General features: G+C 36.8%; 1 protein-coding gene across 13 annotated transcripts in view; it reads left to right on the top strand.

Annotated features, from left to right (window-relative positions):
• Window positions 1-27,399, top strand: part of AFDN (afadin, adherens junction formation factor) — a 131,236-nt gene that overhangs the window by 75,787 nt on the left and 28,050 nt on the right. For 7 of the 13 annotated variants that reach the window (XM_086461042.1, XM_086461038.1, XM_086461041.1 and 4 more), the window contains 8 exons: window positions 68-88; window positions 830-975; window positions 3,265-3,359; window positions 6,109-6,374; window positions 6,896-7,039; window positions 8,873-9,071; window positions 10,606-10,709; window positions 12,927-13,013. In XM_086461042.1, coding sequence (XP_086317168.1) covers window positions 68-88; window positions 830-975; window positions 3,265-3,359; window positions 6,109-6,374; window positions 6,896-7,039; window positions 8,873-9,071; window positions 10,606-10,709; window positions 12,927-13,013 — 1,062 coding nt within the window. The remainder of the gene's footprint in view (window positions 1-67; window positions 89-829; window positions 976-3,264; window positions 3,360-6,108; window positions 6,375-6,895; window positions 7,040-8,872; window positions 9,072-10,605; window positions 10,710-12,926; window positions 13,014-27,399) is intronic. The other 6 variants (XM_086461047.1, XM_086461040.1, XM_086461039.1 and 3 more) reach the window with 1 other exon arrangement.

The following is a 27,399-nucleotide window of genomic DNA, read 5'->3' as shown; positions in this document are numbered from 1 at the left end:
CTATCATGATTGTTCACAAGTTTCTTTCTTCTATTCTGTTTGATTTCCTTCGTCCGTTTTTCTCCAGGAGGTAGACCAGGTTGATCAGGTAGGATATTTTGCTGGGAACTGATCCTAGCTATGTTGGCTTAGCTCAGTTTCTCATGCTGCTTCCATATCAAAATACAATACTCAAACAGCTGGACTTGAACAGTTCATAACACTCATTCAGCAACTGGAACATGCAGTACTAAAATCCTTTTTTGACTATGCAACTTTTACGGCATTCCATAATTTCTGCTTAACGCACTTCAATGTGGATATGAAATGACCAAAGTTCTTTTTCTTCCCTTTATTTTCTTTTTTTGTTGTTTGTGGTTCCTATTCTTTGGATTTCATCTGAGGTTGCCTGGCCTGGCATTTGTGGTCGGGAGATGGTGAGATAGATCAGTACTTGATACTGAATCACCTGGTATCAAAGCCAGTGAGCGCAGTATCAGAGTGGCAGTGGGCAGTAGTGAATATGCGCTTGAAAGTGCACAGACTACCAGATACTGCATTCAGCTAAGCTTGTAGCACTATGTAACTAGATGCTTGTGTCGTGGCTTTATTGATATGGCTATTGGCAATTTAACAGAATTTCCTATGTTCAGTGAACGTGTTAAAATTGAACTTACCAGTTACAGCAATTGCAATATTACATGCAAATGTTTTGCAAATATCTGGTATCTGGGATATGTTTGGTGAAATGGGAGAAGGTACTGGTCTATCTTTTGGAGCCTTTTTAAGCTGCCATGCTTTATCGGAGACCTATTTCCCTGCATTATTTCTTACTTCTTTCTACTTACAGAAACAGAAGAACATTGCTGGGGCACTTGCCTTTTGGATGGCAAATGCATCTGAATTACTGAATTTCATAAAGCAAGACAGAGATCTTAGCCGAATTACTGTGGATGCACAAGATGTTTTGGCACACTTGGTTCAAATGGCATTCAAGTAAGGCTATCAACCTTCCGCTTCGCTTAACATATTTTACGTTTCTGTGGTTTTTAGAGTAACTTCACATTTTTGCCAAATTTTAGGTATAGCGATAATGTCTTTTGTGTATTGTTGAATATCTGAGAGGAGGACTTAATATGAGAAGCTAGACTTACTGCTTTAGACAGATAATTTGTTTTATGAACGTGGATTACTGGGCTATGCAAGGAGTGTCATCTGTTAGCTGTTCTTGTGGTAGTTTAGGCTTTCAATGAAAATTTTAGGGAAATGTTATTTAAATTTAGTTTGTGTTGATTGCCTCTTAATTTAAGGTTTTGTTGGAGATGGGAGGAAAGGTTATTTTTGCTGTTAATATATAAATAGGTAGGCTTAAATATTTGTGGGTCTCTAATGAACCTTGCATCCTTTAAGGTCTTCTAATAATAATCTAATTTAATAATTTGCATAAATAGCCATTTGCACAGTGGATGTTTTACACAATTTTTTCTTAAAAACGTGAAGACAGGTTTTGGCTTGAGGTGAAATCAACCTGTGCTCATCAGCTCAGGCAATTACAATACTGATTAAAAGAAAAATTGAATGAAGTGTCCAATGGGAAGGGAAATCCTCTGAGGAACGGGTCTTCGAACGAAGATTGCAACATTGAAGTGAGCGCAGCGCTAGTCAACAAGGGCTTAATTTTTGTTCATATCTTGATTCTCTTTTGGTTTCCCTCAAGCCACTATTGAACAAGTATTTCTCAGCAAATTTGTGTGTCTCAAACTAGTGTTTAGAGAAGTCCCTGTATACCTTGGATAGCTTATACCCAGCCTTTCCCAACTTGTAGTATGAAGAGTATTTAAATATAGTCTTTTCATACTTCTGTAATGGTAGATTCATGTAATTCTGTAGAATATAGTCATTCTTCTTTTTATACCATGGCAGGATTGGGAGACCTAACCGTGGTTTAACTGTTTAGCTTTAAGGGTGGCTGTATTGCTCTGAAGAGCAGTATGTAGTATGTGAAATCTTATAATTGCTTTCTGAACTTTTGAAAGGTATCAGAGATGCACCAAACCACTTTGTGTGTACTCCCACAGATTCTTTTTTTTCCTGTTGGTGAATTACGGGTATAGCAAGTAGCTATTTTGACAAAGTCTTTCAATTTTTATAGCACCTCTAAATTACTAACTGTTAATGAAGCTATGACTTTTTGCCACAGAACCATGTCTTGAATTCGTGTCTTGAAACAACTCTGTGCTACTTCAATTTGCTAGTCATTGAAGACAGAGTTTTGCTGTGGCTAGGACGGAATGGCCCTGTATTTTCCCTGTACATGATGAGCAAGCTGGATGCGAAAGGATACTTCTGAATTTTAGCTGTGTGTGAATTCTCACTTAAGTACACTGTGATGTGTACTAAGATTCCAAATGGATGTATTAAAATTTTTGGAGGATTGTGGAATATGTATTTAGAAGGCAAATTAAAAAAAGCAGAACAGTAGCGTGAAAAGAAAGAAATCTGCTGTGCAAATGTTACTTGATGGTTACAACTGGCATACACCTGAATTGGTCAAAATTACTGTGGCTTTTGTTTTCTACCAGTTGAGAGTATTGCATTAAAATGTTACCAGTGAAGCAGAAAGGGGAGTTGTAGAAAGTCATGGAATATTTTCCTTTGTATCTGTGATTACAATTGGATTCCCTTTTAGTTTCAGTTCTTAATGTAAACTGTATAAATAAATTATCAAAAACAATGTTAAGGAAAATGTTTAATTATTAGAAGAGAAGGAATACTAAAACAGGCTTTTCATTCACTGTAGTTAAAGGTAAGAGAAGAATCAAAAAAATTGTTTACACAAAACACTAGGGCCGTTTCAGGATCTTGTGCTCAGAATAGGAAAATGATATTTTTTTTTTTTTTTTTTTTTTTTAAAAAATACTACTCTTGACAGATTTTAATAGAGGTAAGTGTATGTGTTTGGAAAAAATAGTTATTGCAATCTTACAGAACCAAAGTTTGGCCTGACAACATATCTTTGTGACCTTCGCTTACAAGTGTGGTGGCAATACTGCATTTAAGTGTCTGTGTTTGTTTCCTAACCTTATTATTTTTCCAATGTTTCTAAGAAAGGTATGGGAGAACTGGTCTCTCTTGCTTTTTTTAAAAAGTATTATCTGGTTCCCCATAGTCACATACATAACACTGATTTCAGGAATTTTGTAGTTTGATAAATCTCTCTTTTTCTTTAGAAGCATTCATAATGAACACATAGAGGATTTTAACTTTTCTCCCCTTCCCTTCCAGGTACCTGGTTCATTGTCTGCAATCGGAGCTTAATAACTACATGCCAGCATTCCTTGATGATCCAGAGGAAAATAATCCTCAGAGGCCTAAAATAGGTTAGACTACTTGATCTTTTCTTGTCTTGTAAACCATACAATTAATTAGTAATAAACAGAATTTTTCTCAACAGTGACACAGCATTTACAAGTTTCCCTAACCCCTGAGAGTTGTTTGGATCAACTTTGTATGGATGATAAGAAAGGACAGCAGTGACATTCAAATGATCTATATTGGGTTTAAAAACCATGGAATAATTAGTTCGGAGCGGTACCTCTGGATGTCACCTAATCCAGTGTCTTGCTCAAGGCAGGTGCAACTAGATCACATTGTTCAGAGTATTGCCTAGTTGAGTTTTGAATCTCCCCTGAGGGACGGGGATGACGCAACATCTCTGAGTAACCTGTTCCAACGTTTGACCACCCTCGCGGTGAAAATACTTTTCCTGTATCTAATTGGGATTTCCCATGTTGCAGTTTTTGTGTTGGTTTGCCTTTCTTCTGTGCTACCACTGTGCACCTTTGAGAGGGATCTTGTTCTGAACCCTCCCATTAGGTAGATGAAGACAGCAATAAGCTGTGCCCTTAGCCTTCTTGTTCCCCAGGATGAATCAAATCCACTTCTCTGTCTCTCTTTTACGTCTTTTTTTCCATCCCTCTCATCATCTTGGTAGCTCTCTGCTGAATTTGCTCCATTAAATCACTATCCTCCGTGTGCTGGGGAGTCTAAAGCTGAATGCTGTGCTCCAGATGCAGCCTCACAAATGCTGAATGCATAGGAGGGGTTGCTTCCCTCCCTTTTGCTAGCTGCGCTGCTGCTAACTTAACAGCTTTAGTATGCAACTGGCTGCCTTTCAAGCAAGGACACACTACTTAATCACCTTTAACTTGATGTTTACCAGGATCTCTACGTCATTTTTGGCAGGGCTGCTTTCTATCCAGATGACACCTAGCCAGTACCATTTGCATAGACTTAGTCCTTCCCAGATGCAGGACTTAGCAGTTGCCTTTGAACTTCATGAAGTCCCTTTCAGCCCATTTCTCCAGCTTACTGAGCTGAAAAATACCACTGCCCTTCCCCCCAGCTTAATATCGTCAGTGAATTTGCTGAGAATTCACTCCATCCAGTCACTCAGGCCATTAATAAAGTCATTAAATGGTATCAGTCCCAGCCTCAGTCCGTGAGGGAAGCCACTATTAGCTGACTGCCAACTGGACTTTGTATCCACAAATGCACTAAGTCCAGTGGTCCATCCAGTTCTCTACATTATCATCTGCTTATCCAGTCCTTAGGAATTTCACTATAAGGGTGCTATGGGACAATCTGACAAATTGCCTCTGAGGCACTAAGGTTAAGCTGACTGGCATTGCAGATTTCTGGCAAGGATCCCTGCCACGATACTTTAAATAGTATAGTGCTTTGAAGCAGTGTCAGCCTTCCTGGGCTGCTCCTGTCCATAAGAGCATGCTGGTCATGTGTGCTATCCCACTGTGTCCGTAATCCCAGCTCAGTGGCTGTGCTCAGACTTCTAATGCTTCTCGTTGCTTTCCATGCTGAACACATTCACACACAGGCCCCTGAGATAGGACCCCCTGTTGTGCTTTTCATGGGCACAGTGTGAGAGCCTCCTACATTATGTAGCCTGATGACTAAAGATGAAAATGGAAAACAAAAATACTCAAGTTTGAAGGGATTAACTGGGGATAAAATGTTAGGAAGAGTTGAGAAACTGGTGACATTCTCAATAATTGAAGTAAAGATGATCTGCCGAGCTATTAAGTACAGTCATTCTGTTCAACTATGAAGAGTATTTATAACAAAATTTGTATATACTTCCTGGTCTTTTGGGTATTAAGCTTTCTGCAATTGCTTTTTTCCTGTGTTGAACACTGAAGGAAGAATACAAAGATGTACTGTTATATTTTTAGTGCCCTGTACTGTGAGAGAGTACTTTCTGGGACATGAACCCTGAAAAAGTAGCAAACCGATACTGAAATAAAGGCAGATGATGTTCATGATTTCAGTTATTTTTTAGCTGCTTCATTGATTTCTGCCTTACACAGATAGTTTTTTCAGGCACAATCCTGTGTTTCAATTCTAAAGAAATTAATTTGGTGGTCTCTTCAGATTTTAGATAAAAGTATTGTCTTAAAAGAAGACTTGGAGGTAAATGTTCTACGTTCCACCAAGAAGCATATAAGGATGTTTGCTCTTGGTGAAGCTAACGCAAGGTCCCTACTGCTTCTTACATAATATTGCAGTTCACTAACGGGCAAAAGGAAATTTGAGTAACGTTTTAAAAAACTAATGCGTAAACAGAAGGTACATTCTGCAGTTCAAGTGCATCATGCAATGCAAATAGTTTCTGCTGAAATTTTTGAGTACAGTTTGATATCTAACTGCAAGGAGCTATGGAATAATTACAATTGCGTTTGAAACAAGTAGAATATAAAGTTTTTCACTTGTTACTAAAAATAACAGAAAAAATGAGTTTATTCAAGTGAGGACATGATTTAAGTGTCAGATATAACCGATGATGTACTTGCATACTAAATATTTCCCCAAAAGACTTTATTTTCATTTCGGGAGTTAAAAAACCAATTTCAGTTACCAGTTTAATGTTGCTCAGTCTTGAAAACCATGGAGCAGTAAATTTATTCCAAAAGTCTGTATAACTTAAATACATGTAAGTTCCACCTAGCATTCACCAACCTGATTTGGGTGTGTCTGTATTATTTTTTTTATGGCCTAAACCAGTTGTACATAGCAATATGTGAACACGGTTTACTTTTTGTTTTATCCCTGTAGATGATGTGCTGCATACGTTGACTGGAGCTATGTCCCTGTTGAGACGGTGTAGAGTGAATGCTGCTCTGACTATACAGCTCTTCTCCCAGCTGTTTCATTTTATCAACATGTGGCTTTTTAACAGATTAGTTACAGCCCCAGATTCAGGGTTATGTTCACATTATTGGGGAGCCATTGTTCGCCAACAGTTGGGCCACATTGAAGCCTGGGCAGAAAAACAGGGTTTAGAATTGGCTGCTGATTGCCACCTGAGCAGAATAGTGCAGGTGAGTGTGTATATTTCTGATTAACACTTCTCACATAATTGTGTATTCAAAGACAGTATTTGTATATTCTGTGTTCTTAGGGAATAGCATGTGGACAAGTGTAGTTTGTGTGAATCAATCCTGGAACATGGAAGTAGCCTGCAAAGACACAAAATACGTTTTCAGTATCATTAATACTAAATTTACAAGTTAACTTAATAATTAGTGATTGTAGCCAACATGCTGTTCAGTTTCTGGTTTTAAGACTGAGCTATAACTATGTTGGAACAGAGACAAGAGCAGCAGCTGAAAAATTGATATGCCTCGTTTATGATAGGTTTAGTATTGATTCGTCTTACAGGTACAGGAGATACATTTAATGGTTGTTTTGGGGATATTTGTGTTGCTTCTGTTACAAATCTGGATTCTTGCTATGTCTTTTCCTATCTCTTATCTAAAGAACAGTCAGAAATGAAATTTAAGGTTCCATTCTGGTTTGATTTTGTCTCCTATGATTTATTTTTTTTCTTCCTGCCCCCCAGGCAACCACATTGCTTACCATGGATAAATATTCTCATGCAGATGTTCCAAATATTAACAGTACTTGCTTTAAGCTGAATTCTCTGCAGCTACAAGCTTTATTGCAGAATTATCACTGTGCTCCAGATGAACCACTCATCCCAACAGTGAGTCTCTACTATCACTTACTGTGCTGTTTTAATGTACCTGAGGAATATAGACGTAAAAGTAAAAACACTGGCTGAAAATCACTATCTTATTCTTACTGGTTTGGAATTATTAAGAGAAGAGTCAGAGTGGGCAATCTGTTTTCCATACACTAAGAAGTATCGGTGGTATTAGCCTGCTTCTGGCCACCAACTTTGGTGGGTGTACTTCACTGCAGCTCGAGCAGGATATTACCAAAAATCTCTTACACGGACTTGGAAAGTAAGGTAACAATGCATGTTATGCATGCTGAGAGAGTTGTCACTGCACCTTACACTGTTTGTGGATGAAATACCATACAGCGGTAGAGGAGAGGTGCACAGAGCACTCCTAAAAGCTCATTCTGTGTGTAACCAGAAAGAGCAAAGATTGATAATTTGTAGAAATCAAATGAAAGAAGCAGGAACACTTAAGCTTTTTTTGCATGTGGGATGTAAAAATCCATTAATCTTGCATCCCTTCATACAAGCAGCGGACAGGTTGTCCTTTGGCAGATTAAGTCGTGGAACATGTATGTGTATGTGTGTATATATATATATATATATATGTAATGGTTTTTTCAGAACTGTTTTTTACCTTGGTATTTAAGATAACTGACTATCCTAAGTTTTATCCATGGGAAAAATCTTTTTGGCAAAAGTCAAAAAAGGTTTTGTGTTCCTCGCAGAATTGTAAAGAACTCTTAAGATGAACTCTGATAGTTGACTGATCTCAAAAAAGTCTTAAAAGGTGAAGATAATCTAATATTTATGTAACTGAAAGCATTGTCTACAAAGTCTGTTTTTTGATAACTTCGGATACATCTGTTTATTAAATCAAAGGTACTAATACAACAGTTCTAAAGGTGTTTAGAGAGGACTTGTAGTTTGGATGTATTTTTATATATTGGCTACCAAACTAAAAAGTCTTTTGCTGAAGAATATAGCTTATATTTCCTGTTTACACATAGGTAGACTTCCACAGTTGTTGTTATTTAGGGACCTCCAAAGAAACATAGTGCTAGATTTGACAGGTCTTCTTTGTGTCAGAGGGAGGATTACAGTATGGCTGGTTGGTCCTGTTGTGCAGTGGTATTTAGAACTTCTTTGCTCCTTGCTATGAAAAAGACTTGTACGCTTAAACCCTGACTTACTGCTACCAAATCTGAAAAATTTCAAGGCTTGGAATTTGTTCAAAGGAATATAAGTGTATTTACTTCTACGTATTTTAGTGTGATATAACTCTTCTAAAAATTAGCACTTTTAATGATTAAAAAGCCCTCCTTGAAGAGCACTGCTAAAGACAGACTGGATTTATCTGACTTCCCCCTGGAAACTTTGCAGAAGCTGAACATTTCAGATGAGAACACTTACATGGTTTTGTCTTAACTGTGTTCTGCATTGTGCTCCAGTCATAAAATTATTGTATCAGGTTTACAGATTCTGAGTTACACATCAGTAAACTGAGGTGAGATTAAGACCAAACTGTAAGCTGGTCTTGGGAGCCAAGTAGAAGCTGTTACAGAGTTTTAAATACAGCTCTCATACTAAGTAAAAACATGCACCACATGTTTTAAAAATACTGAAGTAAAAAATAAATGCTTCTGTTACAGTTTTTAACCACATAATCTATGGGATTTAATGAAATAAAGCAGTGCAGACTGTACTTAGTGGAGCCGAAGAAGTTTTATACCTGATAATTTATTTTCCAAATTCCTTTTTGTTACAGTGTCAGTATTTTCTTAATGTTAAGGTTTTTTTCCTTAATGAAAATTATCGCTTTATAGTAACGATGTCTTTCTGCCTTCTGTCCAGGAATTGATAGAGAATGTAGTCACTGTTGCGGAAAATACGGCTGATGAACTTGCTCGCAGTGATGGCCGAGAAGTCCAGCTGGAAGAGGATCCTGACTTACAGCTACCTTTTCTTTTACCGGAAGATGGCTATTCCTGTGATGTTGTCAGAAATGTTCCAAGTGGTTTACAAGAATTTTTAGATCCACTCTGTCAGAGAGGTTAGTTCTTATGTTGTTTTACAGTGATCTTTTTTTTGGTGTTGTGAACACAGAATGCAAAATATACTTTAGTAAAATGTAAACCACTTTCTTATTCTTTATGTATGTTTCAGTCTTTTTATACTGTGTTCTTAAGTGTTTACTTTTGAAACCCATAAAAAGTATGCAGGACTTTTTAATCTTTACCCTTTCTTCCTGTCCCTTTCGTTCACTTTCAAGGTCCTAAATTAGCAGTGCTGAGTTACTAGTGCCTACTGAAATTTTGCTTTGCCTTTGCTCTAGAGCTTTTTTGGATTTTGGTGCTAGAGCAGCAAAAAGTTACATAAATATAAATTTTGTAGTACTATAACAATTTCACAGTTAACTTTTAAAGCTAATGTGAATTAAATATTTACATCACTTTTTTTACTTATCAGCTACTTCCGTATAATGTTAAAACCCATGAGCTTAAAATAGTTCTTTTAATGTTCATCAGCATAAGAGTTGATGGTTTGGACATTTGTAATCTCACAAAATTGCAGATGAGTAGAGAGCTCTTGTGGTTGGACGAAAGTGACAGAAACTTGAGAAAGTAAAGCAGGGGGTCTGTCAGAGCATTTACAGTGCATGAACAAGTCATGATCCTTATCTTGGGTTACTCAATTTTATTAGAAACCTTTTTGTTATATAATTTCTTTATAATTTTCTGCTTAAAAAGCAGTTTAAAAATTTCCGCAGGAATATCATGGTAGGTAGGACAGCAAAGTAGGTGGTCAACAAAGCAGATTTACTCTGTCCTACAGTGAAGTTTTGCAATTGTTGATTCCAACTTATAGAAAAGACATATTCTTGCATTTAAAAAAAAAAAATAATAGGAAACTGACTGTTCTGAAAGTCCAGTGAGTTACAGAGGATGTAGTCTTGAGACTAAAGGACACTAGTAGAATAAATTCTTTAATTAGTAAGTATAAATAATTTGCTGTACAAATGTCTGTATAGATATTACAAGTAAGGCCTTTTTAATGCAGACATTCAAAATTTTGCTTTTCAAGTATCCCTTAAATTATGCTGAGGGACTGGTTTGCAGTCAGTCAGTATAAAATGAACTGCTGAAAGGTCGTCTCTGACACAGAGAATATCATGTATTAAGATGGAGTGATTTGTAATTTGACTGTGATGTGGATTCTTACTGTTCTTGATTTAGGAGTGAATTTTGGATGCCTCTCAGCTGCTGTGTCTTCCTTTTTCAAAATTCTAGGAATTGCTCGATTAACAAAAAAACTAATCAAGTGAAACCCCACTTTTAATTGCATAGTTGCATTAAATAAGTAATGAGTCTAGGTGAAGCTTCACCTCTCCCAAATCTATGGGAGACTGGTTAGCTGGACTCTGCAAAGCAGAAGATTTCTGAGGTGCTGTCTTATTTAGAGTTCTGGTGCTTTATATTCTAAAAGATAAATACTGCTATTTGGTATTTCCTTGTGGCAGGCTATTTGATTTTAATAGATCTCTTAAGAAAATGCCACGACTATGTTAATGTTACATTTTCTTCTAGGTTTTTGTAGACTAACACCTCATCCACGGTCACCAGGCACGTGGACAATATACTTTGAAGGTGCAGACTACGAAAGTCACCTGTCACATGAGAATGCTGAGCTAGTAAGTATTGATTCAGTGAATAATTGTTGAAACGGATATCTTGGCAAGTCACTGTGTTTTATGTGGTGAGTTTTAATCCCTATTAGGAAGAACAGGCTTCATCATTAGACATGTAGTTTATCAGTGATTTGGTGAATTTCAGGAACTATCTGCAGATTTTTGTAAGTCAGTGTTTTTCTAGGCTGTGGCATGATATAATTCTCATGTAAGTAAACTTTGTGTTGTTCCCTCACCCTGAGTGAAGAAATGCCTTTTAAACGCAGGCAAAAATATATATGAACATGCATCATAATGTGAATGGAGCTGCAAGCTCCTTTTATTTATAAACTGCCAGTTACCAACGAAATGTTTAATATTACATTGTAATACAGTACTTTTTTTTTTTTTTCTGCTAGATTTTCAGCAAAAATGGTTTAGTTTCCCTTTTCATTATACTTAGTAAAGAGTGATTTCATTTCACTGTGAGGTGGCTTTTTTATGTTGCAGGGTTTCTTTGGTTTGGTTTGTGTTGTTTCTTTGTGGTGGGTTGGGTTTTTTGGGGAAGGTGGTTCTTTTTTGTGGGTGTGGTGGGTTTTTTTGGGTTGTTTTTTTTTTTTTTGAATATATGATAACCAAGAATGTCAAAGTTACAGAACAACTTCGTTTTGGAAATGTGGTGACTTCATGTGAAATCATTTTTAGAGCAACTAAACAGAAATAGTTTCGTATTTATAATTTGTATTTCAATGATATCAGGAAGGCCAACATGGAACTACAATTATGTTCCAAAGGCCTTCTATGAAAACACTTGCCCCTTGCTGTTCATAGGGACTTGAAAGCTTCATTTACTCTGTTCAGAACCCGACATGTGTTAGATGACACTATGCAGTCTCACTGCAGTGGCTGAAGAACATGTTTACTTTACAGAAGAAAGCATCTCCTAAATCTGTATGACTGATACAGCAGAGCTCAGTCTTGAACTGATAAGCCAGGCTCTGCGGGCTTGGTATCTTGGTAAACAGGCATTAGACTGGGGAATATACAGCAGAGATATTTTTGAGACATCATGCTCTTCCTCCTTCCCTTGTTGCTCTAAAGAAAAGCATTTTATAGAGCTGGTGGAAATAAAAATCATCTGAAGTTGTACTAGGTACTTGCTGTCCCTCATACTAAGAAAAAGCTGAAGTAGAATTCTGGCCGGTCTTCCTTAAAAAGGCTTTGTAAAGAAATGGAGGATGAGTGGATGCTGCTACTTCGTTCATCCATGGAAATGGATACCGTGTAAGACTGTTCAAATAACCTGATCTAATCATTCTTCTCTCTGGTGCACATATGTTAACTGAATGTGCTAAGCTTGAGAGTTCTAAAAGTCTTCAGTCTTGGTGTCTGAGCCGTGCTTTAAATGCTAGTTCACACATCACCTCTTGGTGCAACATGTCTACATAACCTAAATACTAGGTAAACGTTCTTTTTTCTGGTGTGGTTTTTTTTGTTGTTTTTTTTTTTTTTTCCTCCTCCCCAAGCCAAAACTATTCTCATAGTTCTGCTTCTGTTGGTAGTCTGTGGAATTGCCCAGGCTAGGCAGTCCTCCTCAAATTTTCACTGAAGAATTTCTTTTATTCTTAGACCAAGAAAGAAATTCAGTATAGACTGATGGCAAAGTTAAGTGGCTTACCTTTTCCAGTGTGTATATTTGTTAAATTAGTTTACTAATGATTATATTTAAATTAGTGGAAAAAATCCTAAATAAAATAGGAACAGATTCTGTTCTGCCATCTGTGGCACAGGAGTGCTAGACTACTCCTACCTTAAAAAGTGCTTCCTTTTCTAGTACTTTGAAACTGAGCTCTGTGTAGATCACACTCACCTTTCTAATAGTAGCCTACTGAGTCTGAAGTTCAGTTTTCATTAAAAGTTACTACAGTTTTATAGACCTGTTGGATTTCAAATTGTGAATCATTAGTATCTCTCCACTAAATTAGAGGAGGAGAAACAATGAGTACACTTCAAAGCTTTGGCAGTGTTTGTAACGCAGGTGTGGTACTTGATAATGTGAATCCATGTTAATCAAGTGTTTAAAATGGAGTACCAGACGTATTCTTTAGGATGTGAGATCTGCTGTTGCACTAACAATTTTGTTTTGATTGTAGATGAACTATTTTGCGCAGTATTTTTCCTGGTGTGGTAGTGAATACGAACTCTTTTTTTTTTTCTTCTTTCCCCTTCTCTGTTTCATAGGCTCAGCCTTTGAGGAAAGAACCTGAAATTATCACTGTAACACTGAAGAAACAAAATGGAATGGGCCTGAGCATTGTTGCTGCCAAGGTATGGAAGTCAGTTTGTTTAAGTGTTATTGAAAAAAGTTTTTGTTGTTGGTTTTGTTTTGTTTTTTTTTATCAGGCTGCTGTGGAAAATGTTAATGGAAAAATCTATTTGTAGTTATTATGACATTTAAGGTTAAACCTCTATTACAGGTTTATTCATTTTTCAGAGACAAAAATTGGCCATGTTATTAAATGGAATTAATAAACAGGCTTACTTAGCACTTCTGCTGAAAAGCAGCAAAAGTGTCTAGGGAAAAAAAAATAGTAAGTATAAAGAATAAAATATGTGGGTTGGTTTTTTTTAGTTTGAATAAATAAAATAATTCAAATGTGATCATTAAAGTTTGTATACTTTCTGCTATGAAGACACCACCTTATCTTTTGCATAGTGCACAGATGCATGTATGACTTTGGTTTTGCTTCTTTAGAAAGCTACAGCGTATTAAGTAGCTTGTTGGAGTGTATACCTCTTGCCCTGACTTGCTGAAATTGTGGATGTATGCTACTCTTAGTAGCACTAGGTAGTAATGTATAGAATGCACATACAACTCCAGCCACCAGATGGAGGACTCCACTAGTTGGTTGGTTTTGCTTTATTAACTGGGTCACATAGCAGACATAATCGTTGAGTTTTAAGCTTGTTATAAATTATGCAACGGTGATATCCAAAAGTCCTTGTGGTAATTACATGGCATACAAGAGATAGAACAAGTGTTTCCTAATGTCTCTTCGCTGTGTAGTATGTGAAACTCCAGAATGCTGTAGTCCTCCTCAGCATTTAGTGCATGGGCTGAAAACATGATTGTTTTACTGCTTTTAAGTTATCTCACGTAGTTAATTTGCTTCTAAACAGCACTATTGTTTTTTTTTTTCTGCAACTTCACTCATTTTGTAGTCTGTTCTTGAAATGGTCATCTTGCATAGTATCGGCTTTTAAGATTTATATCTGATCGCTGTAAAGGAATACCGGGTGTCAGGTGTGTATTGCTAACAATCAGCAGTCATTGAGGAAACTATTCAAGATCTGAAAAATGTAACTCCATATTCTGCTTTTATTTTGGTGGGGTGGGTTAATAATTTGAGAAGAAAATATTTAGCAAAGATCTTGAGATATGCCAGATTAAATATGTATCAGACTTCTGACTGCTATCTGCATTTCTGTTGAATGTTTCAAAATGTGCAGTGGAAATAATTTTTTTTTTTTCACTTTAAACCGTGAAATCTGATTTCTCATGTAGAGAGAAGCAGAATATATCAGGGGAAAAGGTTTCCCTTTTCACTCGAGCTGGCTGGCTTCTATATGTCCTTTTAACAACCGACACTCTTAACTTCCCTTAGCAGTATGTAACAGTGCTGTAAGCTCGATTTGAAAGTTTTTTGCAAGCTATTTAACCAATTCCATGATTTCTTTAACGTGATGGAAGCAGCAGTCTTCATCTCAGTGTGGCTGCAGAAACACTCACTGGTTCAGGCAGCAATTGCATTTCATCTTGCTGCTGTGTGCCTGCTGCAATATTGGAAATCTGATTTTAAAACAGTTGTGTACTAAACCTTGATCTGAAATAAGCAAGAGGAAGGTTTTTGTTTTAGTTGCAGTATATGTAGAATAGAAACTTCTGCTTCATTTGAAGTCAGCAGAATGTTCGTTGGATAGAAATAAAATTGTCTTGCATTGTGTTGAAACAAGTTGCTGTAGTAGTTAAATAGGATTATTTTCAAGGCATTACTTCAAGGGGTTCAGAGTTGCTTATTGTAAGTAATTAATAGCATGTTTTTCCCATAATAGGCTTCATAAAAACAACAGAGTAAGGAAGACTATACAGGCGTTTGTTTTCTCAGTCTGGCCAGAGCAGAATGGATTAGAGAATTGAGTGAGTGTGACTGAGAAGCTAGCAATAGTGGGTGGATTTTTTTCTTTCTATTCCTATCTTGTTGACTTCTATTAATAATTTTTCTGACATGTCTCAAGTTATGTATCTTTCACCAGCATAAAAACTAAAATTCTCATTTTTTTCCTTTGGCTGGAGAAAACACAGGAAGAAGTCCAGTAGACTCATAAAAATTCCTAGGCATTAACTGGATAGAATACCTGAAATGAGAGGGAGAGGCAAGTGTAAGAATAAATTCAGGTTTTTCTAACTTTCTTGATAGTAAATCACCTATGAAATGCTCATATGAAAGTACCTTATAGTTGAAGAAATGAAAGCTCATGTTGAGTTTCGGAAGTACACAGTTACTGCTGTCATGCACATGATCCCAGTTTGATTGCTGACCCAATTACATTTATTGAACCATTGGTTTCTAGAGCGCTTCATAAGTGCTGTAATAAAAGAAAATGCAGTGGCTGGTCAACAGGTGGCCCTGCTCTAATCAGTGAAAGACAACCCTGAATCAGTTCAGCTTTGGTTAGGAAAACCGTTGTTTTTCCTGTGATGTAACAAAATTGTTGCTGTCAGTAACATGCTGTGAGAATGCCTTTGCATGTCAATCCTGACCTGCCTTTCTTGTTAAGTCTTAATGGGCTTCTCACACTTGTCACTGGCTTTGGATGAAGTTCGCTAAAAGGTAGGTTGGTGATATTCTAGAGATGGGTGAAATAGGCAGATTCTCAGAGGTTGTAAATAAAAAAAAAAAAATAAAGTCCCTACTGACTGCTTTTCTACCTGTTGCAAAAAGTTCTACACTTCCCTAGTAATCTGTGCTCGTCTCTGAGGAAACATCTAACAAATTTATCATTTGATAATTCATTGAGGTTTTATTAGTTTGCAGGGGTTTGTAGATAAAGTCTCTGAGAATTAAGAGTTTTTAATGGTGAAATTTGATACCATACCTTACATAGCCTTTCCACACCAAATGTTCTTGATAACCAAGTGATTGTCACACCTTCTTTGCCGCAATCAAAAAAGGTGATTGCACTTGAAGCTTAGGTTATACAAGCAGGGAAGTGATGCAACTTGCATTGAAGTGCTGTGCACCTGCTTATCCTTATGATAGATGGTTTCAGATTGTGGTACTAGGTGACTGCAAACACATCGACGTTAAAGTGAGAACAAAACCAAACCAAAAAGAGATGAGTCAAGGAGTATATGAAAGTGTTAGGTCCCTGGGGAACCCTGTATTTGATCCTCTTTCCACCTAATGGTAGGTAAAATGTTAAAGCACATTACTTCTAATTAAATAAAATATGAGTAGCTGTGAAATAGGAGTTTTAAAGGCCTGCCAGGAGTGCCCGGGGAGCACAGAAATGCTGTGCATCACCGAGTTCACCTCACTCTGCTGTAAGGGTGTTTTCTGAGGCAGGACAGCCCCTGTGAGCAACAGTGTACGCTGTATGCATACATGCCAGAGGAAACAACTGTACTTGCGAAACAACTGTTAGCTGCCAGAGCACTGTAAACAGTGTTGCGTTTGTTGGGCTTTTGGTTTGGTTCTTTTAAATTGGGAAAATACCTAACAGCGTTTCTTAAAGTGAATACTTTACACAGATTTTTATTTAAAGTTAAATTACATAGCTTCAAGTGTGATCCAGAAAGGTAACTTCTTGTTCTAAACTTTTGTAGGTGTTGCATGTTTTCTTACAGTACTACTCCTGTAGCGTTATTAGCAGTAGCTTTAGTAATAGGTATATGGAAATGTAGCTGGTAGGAGTGGTCGAGCATCGGGAACAGTATTGCTTTTTGAGGTTGTGTGCAGACTTCGGTTGCTCTAACCCTGAAAGATGTTTTGATGTTAAAAGCTGCCTGACTCCCAACCACATTGCGGTTAAGTTTTTATGAAATCCAGATGATTTGGAAGCAGCGTGTGCATGCAGTTTACTTTAAAAATATATCACTTTTTGGGGGCTTTCGCATGTGACTTCTCAGCCATCTGTGGGCCAGCACACTACTTCCTGTTTAATTTGGAGGTTTTTTGTCTTTTGTACAAAAGGGCTCCTTTTTTTTCCTAGCAGTTTTCAAAGTTTAATAAAGCGTCTAAAGTAAATGGAAGTCAGAACAGCATAACTGATTACGTAAGAGCCTGAATATTGTATTGGTTATAGCTGGTGTTGATAAATGCTACACTGTGTCATAGCATCCAGCTCTGAGTTATCTTGATGGGTATCTTGGAAAATCCAGCAGACTAGAGCGGTGGTTGCTGTTGAGGGCTGAAAGAGAAGTGGAGAATTGTTTTTTTTCTTTCAAGGATCTGTAGTCCCGGAGATCAAAATGTGGTTTTCTGTTGTTGGAAGAACAGAATCCATGGTAAGTCTGTTCAGGTTTCTGTTGGGACTGTTTTTTCTCTGAACTTTTAAATACTATCCCTGTACTTTTTCCTGCTCTCTTGCTTGTTTAAACCTGCCAGTAGTTATTGGTTCGTGTAGCAACAATGTAATACAGCATGCAGTTAAATACAGTCAGACGTTAGTAGCTAACTTTCTAAAATCTAGAAAGAAAAAACCCTAACTTTTTAGCTTGTTCTTCATATGCACTTCTCAAATTAGTGGAAGTGACTATTAATATTGAAAGTTTCAGGTGTGATAACTACTGTGGCAGAGCATGAATAACACGACCTGTGATCTGTTTACTTGTTGTATTAGTTGGCTTTAATCCAGGTTCCTCTGAAAGTCTGTTTTCCCCTTATAAAGCCTTAGTAGAATAATTAAAATTAACATCCCAAACAGTATATGTAAGATTTGTAGTACTCTGTAGACCCTTCTGAAAAGATCAGAACATGCAATTACATTGCAGTTAGGATATCTGATGTTCAACACATTTCACAGGGTAGAGGCATTTAAATTCTAGAGTGCTATTGCACAAACGAAAGAATTCCCATGTTCTGCAAGAGTGATGGAGCAGGTTTTGTTGATTGATCTTTGCATGCTGGTTATAGTCATTAGAATGCTACAATTTAGTTCTTTAAAGTATGGCACACTTCTACTTCTTGCTCAGTCATCTTTTATTAGTATAACAGAAAAAGTTACCTTTAAATACAAACAAGCACCTTAAAAATGCATAAGTATATGACCCTACTGGCACGTAAGTCAGAGTGTATTTTCTAGGACTTTTTAACAGAGGGTCAGATTAAATATTTTCGTAGTGCTTGCTAAAATAGGATGAGATGGTGATAAGGTGTTTCTTTTTTAGTAGAAGCATTTCAAACACCGACCGTGACAGTTCATCCATAAATATCCGGGGAAGGGGCTTACTTGTCTAAAAACAAATGTGTGGCATCTTAACCATAAATAATTCGTATTATTTGGCAACCTTGATTGATCTTAAAGCAACTTAGAACGTTTTAATTAAACCTTATTTTCTAAACTGTTGCTTGTCATTTTATATTTAATAGCCCATTTAAGGTGTTCAATTTAAGGAGGGTTTGAGACTTCCAGGAGTATCAGTTTCAATGTGAAATTTTTCTGAAAGTTTGCCCTACAAATTTCTTATGGATGATCTATGTAGAAGGAACAGGCTTAAACATTCATTTGAAAATCTTAATTTTTTTTTTTTTTTCCAAAATGGAAAATTAGGTTTATAGTTAATAATACTGGTAACATAATATAAAAATTTGATTCTCTCCATCCTGTGTTGGCAAATACAGATAATTCATGGGATTTTTTTCTTTAACTGTTTGTGAGCTCTTTACTTGTGTTCCAGGTCTTAAGATTTCAGATACCTCAGTATTTGAAGTCGTCTTGTGTCTGTGCTTTCTAAGTATTTAAGGAAGAATTTTGCCCTTTCTTCCCAGCATGAATTAATTTAAAAGTTTGAGTAAGAAGATTTAGAATTTGTTTTGTTTTGTTTTTTCTGATGTTGGTACTGATTCACATCAGTGGTCTGAACTACTGATGTTGCCCTAACAGGCTTCTTACGAGGAACTTAAAGTAAAAATGTAGTATTTGTCATTTCCAGCACAGATTTTTTTTTTTTTTTTTTAGTCTCAGAAATAAGATAGTATGCAAGTTGCCAGCTTAGTCTTCATCATAAACAAGTGAGTAGCTATGTGTTAGCAATTCACCTGTTTCTTGTTGATTCATAACTTCCAGTGGGTTTTTTTGGTTAAAGTTTGGTACCCTGTAGATGTTCTATAAAATTTTGCTAATGCTTTCATATGCTGTGTAAAAGCTAAAGGTTATGCTAGCACAGCATGACTTTTCTTCTCACTAGCTGTGAGACCACAGCTCTGCTCAAGTGGAGTGTTTTTGACTTCTTTGTGATTCCTTCTCTTTAGGTTGGTACTGAAAATGACATTTCTGTTTTGTGCTTTCTGAAGCAAACTGGGTTTTAAAAGATACGTGCTGGTTCTTCCTTGCACTTACTAGCCAGCCTGTAGAAGTTATAGTGCACGTATGCTTTAGCTAGAATTCCTTCAATTCTGGCATTTGGTTAACTTCCAAAATTCTGTTTAGATACATGTTAATACAGCATTTTAATTTTAAATTTTTTACTCCTGTTAGTGAAAAAGACTTTCAGAAGTTAACAAATTCTGTGTAGACTTTTTCCTGTATGAATAATACTCTGAACTGGAGTAGAAATTTAGGTGCTTAACAGTACGTGATAGTGTATGCACTGGTGCTGGATTAAGTTGTATCCATCTGAAACTGCAGAGCCGTGTTAATGTGGAAGATTGTGATGTGGGGCTTTTTTTGGTTGTCCTTATCTATAGAGCCCAGAGGCATTTCTTCAAGAAAGTGCAGAGATATAGGGTGGTTGTTTTCCAAAAAGGATTGCCCAGTATGTCTTCCCTGTGAAGTCCTATCCACAGACCTAATTAAGCTGAGGCAGTAGTTCAGAGTTGCCTTAACAGGGAAGAGCATTACAGAATCTGCAACACAGCTTGCAGATTGGTACATAACTCTGAATAGCTTTTAGTGTGTTACTGCTCATAGAGTATTTATAGCAAATGTCCATTAAAAAGTAAACCCTTGTTTGGGGAAATAGAGCTCAAGCAATGTGTTTTCCTTGAGCTCAATGAAAGATTTTTTTCTTTGAAACAGAAGAGAAACAGAATGAAACAGGCTCATGATTTTAATTTCTTTTGTTAAAAACTAAGACTGCTTTTATGCATTTGTAGAAGATCATATGAATCTTAAGTTGCAGCATTTATAGTGATAAAAGAGGCTTCCTTTTCAGAAAAGTTAAGAAAGACTAATGAATAAAACTTGCTTAGTCTTTTAGGAATGTCGTATGTGAAGCATTTTCCCTTTACTTACCCCTTTTTCCTGTTTCATGAGAGTAAGACTGAAGTACAATTAGGTAGGAACTGTTGCATACTTGATTCCAGTCTCAGAATGTGACTTTAGGCCAATTGCTTTAGGTAGTTCGTTTAGTTGCTTTGGTTTTCATCAAAGAAGATACCTTTTAGAAGCAATAAATTTCCAAAGTGTGAGAGAAATCACTTTGTTACAAATTGATGCAATTCTGTCTAGCACGGAAGATGCTACAGCTGTTTGTCAGCATGCCTGCTTTCCGTGTTTATCTAATTGTCTTATTAAAGTTTCTGAATACCGTAATTTGGTTGGTTTTGTGGTTATGTTTTTTGTGTTTTTGGGGGGTTTTGTTTTGTTTTTGTGTTTTTAAAAGAAGACAACTACATACACACAAGATTACAGTACTACATATTTTATTAATGCCATTTCAGGAAGTCCATTACAGAATGTCTTGGGTTCTTTGATCTTTTATCTCCTGGGAGAAGCATGCTTTAGCAAGATAGAGGGTATATTCACTTATTGCTTTCTGTGCAAGTCAATCTTGATTGCAAACACTCTGTTATAAAAAAGTAACAGGTAACCCTTATTCCATTAAAGAGAACAACAAAACTCTTCAGTCCTTTCTCTTTACTCCTTTGAGGCTATTTGTAAATAGAGCTTCTGGATACACTGGATGTAAAGTTTCTAGATTGTTGGATGCTTCAGAGTCCTGTGATATTGTACTGCTTGCAATCTAGTGCTTTTTTTTCCCTCTGAATAGTAAGACACTTGCTTTTCATCTGTTTTCCCACCCAATGTAACTTAAAGTTACAGTGGAATTGTTCATCGATGTTAAATGCTTAATGTTTCTTCACCTGTAGATAACGTTGATTGTCACCAAAGTTTGAATCTCCACTGCCTGTTTTGTTTAATTGGAAATGTTTTGCACACTTGTGACTGTAGTTTGTCCAGCTCCAAAAATATTTGGGTTTTTCCCGCACTGTGGAGGAGAATTTGAGAGGGGAAAGCAGGAGTTTACATATGTGGAGCATGGGTCGGTTTCAGAGTTCTTTTTAAGTCAGTGTAGGACATGACTCAACAGCTGTAGAGACCAGTTTTACATACAGTAGGCTGGTTCACCTCACTTATATTTGGAAATTATGTAGGGCATGCAGTGAAGTATTTTGTCTAATGATGACAGATTTCCAGTCTCTACGCTGCTCTTGAGGCAAAAGAGGCCTTCGTTTCCTCTGGCAAAGTGTTGGGTTTTTTTTTTTTTTCTGATCTTCAAGTCCAGAGAAGTTTGCCCTCACTGGAGATGGGACCAGTAGCTACAAAGTTGGTCCTTCTCATTCCTCTGGGCTGACAGCAAGTAATTCAACAAGTCGCAGATGTGGTGTGTTCGGTACATAAAGTAGATAAATAATGTACTTGTCCAGATACAACCTGCAAAATGCCTGCAGCTTTAGGGAATGTGCGTGTTTGGGTGATCAGGAGGCTTTGCTTTTGCCTCCTAGAGAGCACGTTTGTAAACTGGCTGCATAGTTTAGTAAACTAGTATTTTAAATGCTTACAAGCTTGGGTTATTTAAATGCTTCTAAACTAATTACTTGTCAGGGAGGCCAGACTGAGACTTGATTCTGTTGCATAAACTTGCCTTTAAGGATGTTTATAAAAACTTACAGAGATCTCTGTAAACTCCAAAGTCTGGAGTCAGAGAATTAGCCTTGATAAAAATCAGTAAAATCTACTTTGGGTGTAGGCAGATAAAAGATTTCAGGCCTGATTGCTGTCAGGCTTGATAGCTACATTTCTGTCCTGTTTTGTTTAAAGACATTTTAGTTGCAGGGATTTGTTCTGGTTTTAAACTGATTTGTTTCTATGAAATACAACAGAAGCTTAAAAAAAAAAGACTGAACTGGGGAAACAGTGTCATCCTTGAAATGCTGTGACAGTTACCAGGTCCTAATATTTCAGCAAGGTATATTTATGTATGAATATACATATGCATATATGTGATTTCTGTATTATTAAAATGAATTTTTATATTGTTTGCATAATTATGCAAATCTGATAAAGACTTAAAAATTATTTATTTTAAAAAAATCTCCAATGGCTTGTGTGAAAGCTTGGAGTATTTTGACATGTATCTGGAGCCACTTAAATTGGAATATTACTTTTAAAAGTTGGTAGCTGTATGACACTTTTTTGTGGATTCAGTCAAACTACAATTGGAGAGCAAAGATACCTTCACTTCAGGACTACTTTTTCATATTACTATTTATGTGAAGCTTTAAGCCATTTAAATATTTGTTGTATTTAAGACAGAAATTTTAAAACCGGTGTTGAAAAGTAATTAGGAAGACTTTCTTGCACTGTATGTAAATAAAAGTAGGTTTTAATACATGTAATATTTTTAAAAAACAAAACAACCAAACTTGCTGTTGAAGTGGGGGGGGTGTTATTTTTTCTTTAATCAAACGTGATTCTGCCAGTCTTTATTGGAAGCTGTTCATTGCTCCAGTTTTATTGGAGTGATAAACACAGTATGTGAAGCTAAGCAGGTACAGGCAAGTGATGGTTTAGAACAAGTGATGACAGGACCACTCTGTTAATTGTGTGGAGCGTTACCGGTTTGGTTAGGTGCCGTACCTGCAGATACGTTTTGCAGATGCATAGTTTTTGCTTAATAACTTAGTATTACAATTTTGTTGTCATTCCTATCAACTGGAAGAGTGCTTTTGTAATAGTTTTCATAGGTTTAATGATATGTATTGAAATAACCAGGTCATCCTACAGATCTGCTAAAACTGCAAGAATATTACTAACCTCGCAGAAAGTACAGCTAGTTTGTGATCCACCTAGGATCACATGTGGGGCATGATGTTTGAGGATGGAAGTAGCTTAACTGCTAAGAGGTTATCACCTTGTCAACAGGTGGACTTTCAGTCCCACTCTGATACACTTAGATTGGGATACCGGTGGGGCTGTGTGGTGTCTCAGCACCTGCAGCCCATCCAGCTGCTGGTGGCAGGTCCCCACATGGCATGGCAGGTCCCCACTTGGCGTAGCGTGGGTGCCTCACCTGGGAACCCAGCTGCGTGTTGACTCCCAGTAGAAGGAGCTGCCTGTTTCCACCCTGCTGTTACCGCTGCTTGTCCTAGCAAATACCAAATGGGAAGGAGGAGCCAGCAGGATTTCTTCTGCTTGCTTTTAATGCTTCCGTGGTGACTGAGTCACCAGCTCGTGAGCTGGCTGTGATGCTGCCATTAGGAAGACATTATCTGATGCTCCTGTTATTCAGACTACCACTTCATGTACAGCTGCGCTACATAGCATTTTCCAGTTTTATGGGGGATGTCATGTACAGGAGCCAAACTTTCCTGTGTTTGTTACTGACAAAGTCGTCTTACAGAACTCATTTTGCAACACAGCAATACTAGCAGTAAAACCTGTTCTCCTTAAATACACTCTTTAATTCTGTCACTTTCATTAATTCATTACTACTGCAGTCTTGTACATCCTCAATTTTACATTCGTCTGATGTAGTAGTAGTTGTTTATTTTTTCAAATCACTGCAGTTTATATCGTTCCTTTCCTCATTGGTCTGATAACTCCATAGAAGCAGCTGTAATATTTTTTTTTTGGTGCTGTCTCTTCCATTTCTATAGTTCTTGTATTTTTTTAAGCAAATGCAGTATTTTGGGCACAATCCTGTTAGAGCAAGGAGGGGCTTGAAAAATAATGCTAATTGTGAAAATAAGTTTGGACTGTTGTTCACTGATGTGTTGCTTGATAGATGACTCAGATGATAAGCAGATGTGATGGAAAATGGCCTATTTCTTACTGTCTCAAAAGCTGAGGTTAGTTTGCATTAATCAACTCCATCCTTCAGCTTCTTTAACATGATAGAATTTTTGTAGTCAAGCAGGGGATCGTACCAGGCTTAAAAGGGGCAAATACCCATTTGCACAACAGGTATGAAATCTTTGTGTACCTTTGTCTGACAGTCAGCTGAGCATATTTTTGTATTTTTTTTTCTTTTGATGCGTTAAATGCATGATTGAAATTTTGTTTGCCTTCCATCCTCCTGCTCCCAGTGAATTTCTGGATTTTGTTGACGTTGCAGCGTGTGTGACTCAGAGTGGAAATTCCATAAACAAACCTAGTATTTGGGGGGTTGTTATTGGCTTCACTGTCCGGGTTCTCTTTTAATGAGAAACTCTAGTGTTGGACACCCACCCACCCACCCCTTTTTTTTTTTATTGTTTTCTCCCCTGCCCTGTGTCAGTGCTGTGACTCTTAAGTATGTTGTATCAGCATTCTAGAGATTGAAGTTGTGCTGAGGACAGAGGTGCCAAAATTTGCTCTTTAACTTCTATGGATTGCCATAGTTGCATGAGTTTTCAGAACCTTCCTAATCTTTCAGGCCCTACAGGAAAGTCATTCAGTCAATTAATTTGCTTATTTATTCAGTAAATTCTTTACTAAATTCCTTTATATCAGGTGATGTGCCCTGGATACTAGCTTAAGTCTTCCAGTTAAGCCACTGCTTATTTAGAAGACATTTATAAATGACAGTTTACAGAGTTTTTGTTACTTCTTAATTTTCCAAATGTAAGTACTTAGCAAGTACTTTTTCTGAATTAGTAGAGAAGAATGTGTGTGTATAAAAACATGTCACTATATACCAACGTTATTTATATTATATATGTAATAAAAACAATTAAAAGTTGTTGTCTCTCAGGTGAGATTTTAACATTGAGTGTTTTTTGTTGGCTGCAGTCTGTCTGAATTCATTAATGTCTGAGATAAATAGGGTTTATTTGAAAGAGCTGAAAGCTCTTGCTGAAGTTCCAGCTCTGGTTAACTGTGCTCTGCTCTGCAGTCTGTGGTTGTATTTTCAGATGAAGTTCTGTTGATACTGGGGTTTTTGGTTCAGGGGTTTCGTTGTTGTCTGGTTTGTCGTTTGGGGGATTTTTTTGTTTGTTTGTTTTATTTAGCATGATGCAGGAATGATAAAACATCATTTGAATCAAATGGAATTGTAACTACTGCAAATTTTTCTCTCTTATACATATAAGCTAATTCTTTCTTGTTCATGAAATCCTCTAGTATTTTAGTGTTTATTCATGTTACTTTATGGTTTGGGAATATAGTCTGCCATTTTAGTTTCTTCTAATAGGTCAGGGTTTTATGCTTTGAAAATAATTTATGTATGAAGTTTCATAAGAGTGTTATAAAACATTCAGTTTAGGTACTAGTGGGGGCACATCAGCTTTTTTTCTGATCAGTTTATAGTGTTTTGTAGTTGAGTTACAATATTTATGTGTTTTACAGTGTTTGGGGCTGAATTTCAATATTGATTGCATGCAGAAGATTGTGTCAGTTTGTGGGTAGGATCTACTCATTTATTTGAGGAGGTCCCTTGTCAATTCAACGACAAACCAACAGAAAATTAAGTATCTCTTGTTATAATTAAGTTTTCCTTATGTGCATTAGACAGACTGGAATGTAGCTGAACATTGTCGGACGGTGCTTACACTAAACTAGGGCCTAATTAGTACCATTTCAATAATTTGAAGTTTTCATTTAATTTCAAATGAAGAGTTAGATTTACATGCAGTATACAACCCATGACCTATGAACAGTACTGATGTGAAACTCCCAACAATCATCATCATTCAAATGCGTAATAAACTTTACAAGCCTCTGTTTTATTTCCTTGCTTCTACTGATCTCCTCAGGTTGTAATTTTAGACTCAGTCTTGTAAGATTTTTCTAAACATGTTTTTGTTCTGTGATAAGAACTGTTTGAAGCTAGGCTACTTTGACAACAATAACGCTAGTCCGCTTCTCTAAAAGCTTACCTATCTTCATTCTGTCCTACTTCAAATGTTGTTACACAATGCGCGTGGGCCACACAGATGCATTAAGGTCAGATCTAAGGGAAATAGAACTTTTGGTGAGTTTTATTGCTGGATTTATTGACAGTGTTTCATACGTCAGTTTTTTGCTGATCCTCTTGACTGGAAGCTCCTTTTATTCTTGCTCTCAGTGAGGAGGACTCGCTGGTTTTTTTTACTGTTTACAAGGTAGTCTGATCACTTAAACATTTTCGCTTACATTCTTTTCTTCATTTAGATTTAGGATAAAGACCTGAGTTACCATTCTAAACAGACTTCTGTATGCAAAAGTGTCCTGTGTTTGCCTTTACCTCCTAAGTAGGATTAGAAGATCTATTAAAATTCCATCTAAATGAAAAAGTTCCCATTGTCATAAAATTCCTGCAGCAACCTGTAAGTCACAGCAAATTTAGGAATAATTATTCTCATGCTCTGACTACTCAAGTGCATGCCAAACTTGCAAGTGTAACATTTTAACATCTTTCAACTTGCACTGTTTTAAAGCATTAAATTACTTCTCAAGATAGGTGTAAGATGATAAGAAAAACTTAATACAGGTATTGCATTCATGCAAATGCATGGCTTTATTCTGGGTACTGGACCTAACCATTTTCCTTAGTTTCCCACATGCATTGGCTGTGTACATCCATCTTAAAGATGAGTTGGCCCAAACATGGAGAAGATTATTTTCAAGAATCTTTTCATATTTTTACTCAGGGACCTAATTAAGTTTCCTAGGGAAAAAAGGGGGGACATTTTTCTCCTATTGTGTAATTACATCAGTAAAGGTGTTGTTTTTTTTAACAGGATGTGTTTACTTCAGTTCTAGATACGCTATTCCTCTCCATCCCTTGCTAAAGTCAGGATGATTTGTGTTTTTCACGTTTAGAAGGGGAGTGGGTGGGCCTTAGCAAGGTTGGGAAGTGTCTTTTGGGTGTGCTTGACATGCAGGCTATTAAAAGCTTGAAACAAAGATGTTTTTCCACTGTGTAGTTTGCTTCTCTGTGTGGGAATCTGCATATACGTGGCCTTTTTTCGGTTTTGCAATTGTTTTGGGACTCAGCTTCCACTAGAATACTGTTCCTCTGCAGATGCTGCTCAGAGCTGCTTGATAAGTCAATAGGTGACCTATAGTAGGATTTAGGAATTCGCAACTGTTTAAATTGTTGGGTTAAAAATCACATTATTCACTAAATAGTGAAGTCTAAGGCTGCAGCAGAGAAACACTGATTATTTTATGTCATGCTGGTTTAACCCATTTGGGAATTACTTGGGAAGTGTTTAAACTGAAATATTCTCTGTTAGGTCAAGCTCCC

The sequence above is a fragment of the Leptosomus discolor genome, chromosome 2 (assembly GCF_034619465.1).
Source record: "Leptosomus discolor isolate bLepDis1 chromosome 2, bLepDis1.hap2, whole genome shotgun sequence".
NCBI classification, from domain to species: domain Eukaryota; kingdom Metazoa; phylum Chordata; class Aves; order Leptosomiformes; family Leptosomidae; genus Leptosomus; species Leptosomus discolor.
The sequence above is the reverse complement of the archived record's forward strand: the minus strand, read 5'-3'. Positions and strand labels throughout refer to the sequence as shown.